This window comes from Penaeus chinensis, chromosome 26, assembly GCF_019202785.1.
Source record: "Penaeus chinensis breed Huanghai No. 1 chromosome 26, ASM1920278v2, whole genome shotgun sequence".
Classification (NCBI taxonomy): Eukaryota; Metazoa; Arthropoda; class Malacostraca; order Decapoda; family Penaeidae; genus Penaeus; species Penaeus chinensis.
The window spans coordinates 9,204,459-9,209,458 of NC_061844.1; the positions used below are offsets into that span (position 1 = coordinate 9,204,459).

The 5,000-nt window shown below is 45.5% G+C and overlaps 1 protein-coding gene across 1 annotated transcript in view; it reads left to right on the forward strand.

Annotated features, from left to right (window-relative positions):
• LOC125039089 (vascular endothelial growth factor receptor 1-like) overlaps nucleotides 1-5,000 on the forward strand; it is a 21,909-nt gene that overhangs the window by 14,790 nt on the left and 2,119 nt on the right. Inside the window, exons 12-17 of the mRNA XM_047632819.1 lie at nucleotides 2,237-2,341; nucleotides 2,848-3,012; nucleotides 3,495-3,645; nucleotides 3,851-4,078; nucleotides 4,257-4,401; nucleotides 4,537-4,736. Of these exons, the coding sequence (XP_047488775.1) occupies nucleotides 2,237-2,341; nucleotides 2,848-3,012; nucleotides 3,495-3,645; nucleotides 3,851-4,078; nucleotides 4,257-4,401; nucleotides 4,537-4,736 (994 nt within the window). The remainder of the gene's footprint in view (nucleotides 1-2,236; nucleotides 2,342-2,847; nucleotides 3,013-3,494; nucleotides 3,646-3,850; nucleotides 4,079-4,256; nucleotides 4,402-4,536; nucleotides 4,737-5,000) is intronic.

Here is a 5,000-nt window from a genome sequence, read left to right on the forward strand (position 1 = left end):
CACTTGGCCACTGACAGCGCACTGGTGTTCTTGCCCTGGATAGAACCTAGGTTTGTTAAGCAAGTTAAAATCATTTGGAGTGGATGGCGAACTCCTGGTCCTAGTTCTCAATGGAAAATACTCTGCTTACTACGACATCAAAACAGGTATCCCTCAAGGAAGAATATTGGGCCCTCTGATGTGATATGTCTACCGCAATGACTTGCTCCACCTCATTCCTGAAGCCAAAGCATTTGCGGATGATGGAACACTCTCCATTAGGTATGAGCCAAGGGAACAAGATGCCGCCATAGAGAAACTCACTCACAGACTCGCACAAATTTCGGCTTAGGGGAAGAAATGGCAGGTCTCCTTTTCCCAGAATAAAACCCAGCTTATGGTTGCCGAGAGGTCTAAGTTAACTTCAGTGGAAAAAATAAAACCACAAGAAGAAATATAAATACTGGGCACTTACATTCGACAAATAATGACATTCAAAAGTCACATAGAAAGCTTGGCGAGAAGGGGTTTGCGGAAACTCGCATCCTTGAGAAGAATCAGTAGGCTGCTGGACGGCGAGGGGAAGGAGCTCCTCCACAAGGCACAACTTCGCTCTTCACTCGAGTGCTCCTGCCTCGCGTGGGGAGGAGCAAACATCACCAGTCCTGGACAAAATACAAGAAAGAGCAAAGAAAATCACTGAGTGAGAGAAAAAAGAGAGAAAAAAAGAGAGAGAAAAAAAAGAGAGAGAGAAAAGGAGAGAGAGAAAGAATATAAATATAGAGAGAGAAAAGAGAGAGAGAAAAAAGAGAGAGAGAGAGAAAAGAGAGAGAGAGAGAGAGAGAGAGAGAGAGAGAGAGAGAGAGAGAGAGAGAGAGAGAGAGAGAGAGAGAGAGAGAAGAGAGAGAGAGAGAGAGAGAGAGAGAGAGAGAGAGAGAGAGAGAGAGAGAGAGAGAAAAGGGGGAGAAAGAGAGAGAGAAGGGGAGAAAGAGAGAGAGAGAGAGAGAGAGAGAGAGAGAGAGAGAGAGAGGAGAGAGAGAGAGAGAGAGAGAGAGAGAGAGAGAGAGAGAGAGAGAGAGAGAGAAGGGGGAGAAGAGAGAGAGAAGGGGGAGAAGAGAGAGAGAAGGGAGAGAAAGAGAGAGAGCAGAGAGAGAGAGAGAGAGAGAGAGAGAGAGGAGAGAGAGAGAGAGAGAGAGAGAGAGAGAGAGAGAGAGAGAGAGAGAGAGAGAGAGAGAGAGAGAGAGAGAGAGAGAGAGAGGAAGAGAGAGAGAGAGAGAGAGAGAGAGAGAGAGAGAGAGAGAGAGAGAGAGAGAGAGAGAGAAGGGAGAGAAGAGAGCAGAGAGGAGAGATAGAGAGAGAGAGAGAGAGAGAGAGAGAGAGAGAGAGAGAGAGAGAGAGAGAGAGAGAGAGAGAGAGAGAGAGAGAGAGAGAGAGAGAGAGAGAGGAGAGAGAGAGAGAGAGGAGAGAGAGAGAGAGAGAGAGAGAGAGAGAGAGAGGAGAGAGAGAGAGAGAGAGAGAGAGAGAGAGAGAGAGAGAGAGAGAGAGAGAGAGAGAGAGAGAGAGAGAGAGAGAGAGAGAGAGAGAGAGAGAGAGAGAGAGAGAGAGAGAGAGAGAGAGAGAGAGAGAGAGAGAGAGAGAGAGAGAGAGAGAGAGAGAGAGAGAGAGAGAGAGAGAGAGAGAGAGAGAGAGAGAGAGAGGGAGAGAGAGAGAGAGAGAGAGAGAGAGAGAGAGAGAGAGAGAGAGAGAGAGAGAGAGAGAGAGAGAGATAGAGAGAGAGAGAGAGAGAGAGAGAGAGAGAGAGGAGAGAGAGAGAGAGAGAGAGAGAGAGAGAGAGAGAGAGAGAGAGAGAAGGGAGAGAGAGAGAGAGAAGGGAGAGAGAGAGTGAGAGAGAGAGAGAGAGAGAGAGAGAGAGAGAGAGAGAGAGAGAGAGAGAGAGAGAGAGAGAGAGAGAGAGAGAGAGAGAGAGAGAGAGAGAGAGAAAGAGAGAGAGAGAGAGAGACGGAGACGGACAGACAGAAATAGAGATAGAGATATATAGATGGGTGAGAGAAATGGAGAGATAAGGAGAGAAAGACCAACATTTTTTGTCATTGCTGTCTTAATCATCACCATTATTATTTTTGATAAGTAGCAGTATAATTACTCTCCGGACTCTTCCTGTGACGGTCATTATCTTCAGCTTCATGATCATTAACATTTACTATTTTTAAAGGATCTTCTCACATTCTTTCTTTCCATTCTCGTGTTCTTTAACCAGGATGGCGTTCGGATCGAGGGAAACAGTAAGAACATGGAGATCAGAGACCAAGAACTCTACTTCTCATATTTACTAGTCAAGGACTCAGGCGAATACAAATGCGAGGTTGGTTTTCTTCCTCCATTTAGTATTTCAGCATATCCGTTCGTTTTTATATTGAGCAAAATAACGAAAGAAAATGAAAAGAAAAAAGAAAAAACGAAGAGAAAAAAGGGAAAACGTTTAGAGTCACATTGAGTCTTATAAATGTAATAATTATTCCACAGTATTAGGGCTATTATTCACAGTCTTGGTTATAGATTTCAACCTCTTTTTCTGTCGTAGCGCGACGAGACAACACTATTAATGTGATTTTGGAGACGTGTTTGGAAGTAGTGATAGAGACGTAGTGTAATCTGATATGATTTATAAAAGTGTATAACATCTAGATGAAAGTATTTTGACATGCCCAGCATACTGAACATATACATCTAGGTCTGTTTAAAAGAACGTTTAAATGTAAAGAAAAAAAAAAAAAAAAAATCATTATACTGAGAAATTTATCAAGCAAACATGAAGTGCTGTTTTTTTTATTGTAAGAACAGCCACTCATTCTGTCTCCATGTCTACAGGTGAGAAATCGCGCCGGCGTAATCGAGGCCAAGACGTGCGTGCGTGTGACGCATCCCGACTCCCCCCCTCTGCGTTTTGGGGCAATGGTTACGATCGTGTCAATTTCTGCTGGTGCTTTGCTCTTAGTCGTCGTCTTCGTCTGTGTGAGGATTTATATGTATAAGGTAAATATTGATCTCTTTTTTCGGGTTGTGTGAATATCAAAATCGCTTCTTGGGGATTGTTTTAGCTAATCTGTAAAATTAGTGAATTTTGGCAATGGTCTTTCCAGATAGAAAGGAACGAAATTAAAAACAGAAAATTAATCTTTTCAACAATTATTCCTAAAGAATTACCCTTTTTTTATTTTAAATAGGCGCTTGGAGACGCCTTCGTCAATTTTGACGAGAAAAGAGAAGTTTACTGCTATAAAATAATGTGATTAAAAAATCTTAGGCTAAACAAAGCTTTATTTATGTTAATGAGATTACATTTCGGCGGCGTCTGTTTATTAAAAGATAATAAAAAAAAAAAAAAAACACTGGGATATTTGCTAGAAGTCGTGGTGCTCAGGCCCTCCCCTTTCTCTCCTACTCTCCTCCTTTATGCATGCAAGCCCTTTGAACAGTCGACGGCGAGCGATTCAGCCTCCCATTTCCTTCGCCAGAGACGCGTGTATGCTCTGCGCTTGGAGGATCATAGGATCTTCGTCAGAGGATCTCCCGAGAGCCTTAACCCACAGCTCGGGCTCGACCAGCAGGCAGACCTCCTTCCTTATGATACCAAGTTTGAAGTACCGAGGGATTTCATCATTTTTGGTAGGTGTTCTTGCTCCTTCTATTAAGCCTCTCTTACTCTCGTTCTTTGTCTTCCTCTTCCTTTACTCTCGTGCTCCCCGTCCCCTCCTTTGAAATGCCATGCGGACATATCCTTCAAGGAAGTGAAAAAATGCCGCCCATGCCTCATTTCCAGCTAACACATTAGGGAAGATCACCTGCTCACAGCGACCGCCTTACCCCGCAGACCAGCTCCTGGGCTCGGGCGCTTTCGGCCGCGTGTACCTCGCCACAGTCCCCAACCTCCGGCCGGGGAATCCGCGCACTACGGTGGCTGTCAAGATGGCGAGATCGCACGCCGACAGCACCCAGCTGAAAGCACTGCGCTCGGAGCTCAAGATCATGATGCACATCGGGCGTCACATGAACATCGTCAACCTCGTGGGCGCCTGTTCAAAGCACTTCGCGGCGAAAGGTAGGGCGGGGTTCTGCGGCCGAGGGCGGAAGTCAGGAAAATGTTCATCTCTGGTTATCCCTCGAGCGCCTGTTGAGTAAAAGGATTCAGATATTATTTCTGTCACGTTGAAATACACGGATTGTGTTATTATTATGGCCATGTGTTCTTCCTTAATATTTTCCCCGTCTCTTTTTAGGCGAACTGTTGCTCTTAGTCGAATATTGCAAGCACGGAAACATCCTCGAATACATGATGCGGCACCGCAAGGAATTCGTGGACCAGATAAGCGAAAATGGCAAGGCTGACCACAGATTGCGACTCAGGGCTGGATTTGGTTCAGGGCAAGTTGAAAAGAACAGTAATTTAGAGTTCCATTGAATAAGACTGCAGAGGCCCTAATAAGCTGAAATAATATTAGGTTTCCCCGTGAGAATCACTTATGCAAGGAAGCGCCATCACTGACTCTCGTTTCCCAGGGCGAGGACATCGAGCGCCCTCAAGAACGCCCACCTCCACTTCGGACCGGAGGCGGTTCGCTACCATGGCGACCACAGTCACTCCGGGGAGACACCTTGGTTGAACGTCGAATACGGGCTCCCCTCGGCGGGTCCGCAGACGAGCTCGGCCTCCTGCAGCTACCGGTACCTGGCGACCGACATGAGCACGCTCACCTTCGGTAAAGCCTCGGGGACCATCGCGCAATTTCCGCTATTTTTATTTGTTTTCGTTCGCTTCCTTTATGGCTGCAGTATTTTTTTCTGGTGCGCGTTAAACTTGTTGGGTTATGCAGCTTCATATTTAACAGGTACGATTTTCTCTGTCACTTGCATATTACAAATGCAATGGTGGCAGCATGCTGTCATAGTCAAACAGCTGCTCGATAATTATCTCCGTTCCTGTACACATTCTGAGACACATATATGTGGTTGCATCTGCAAAT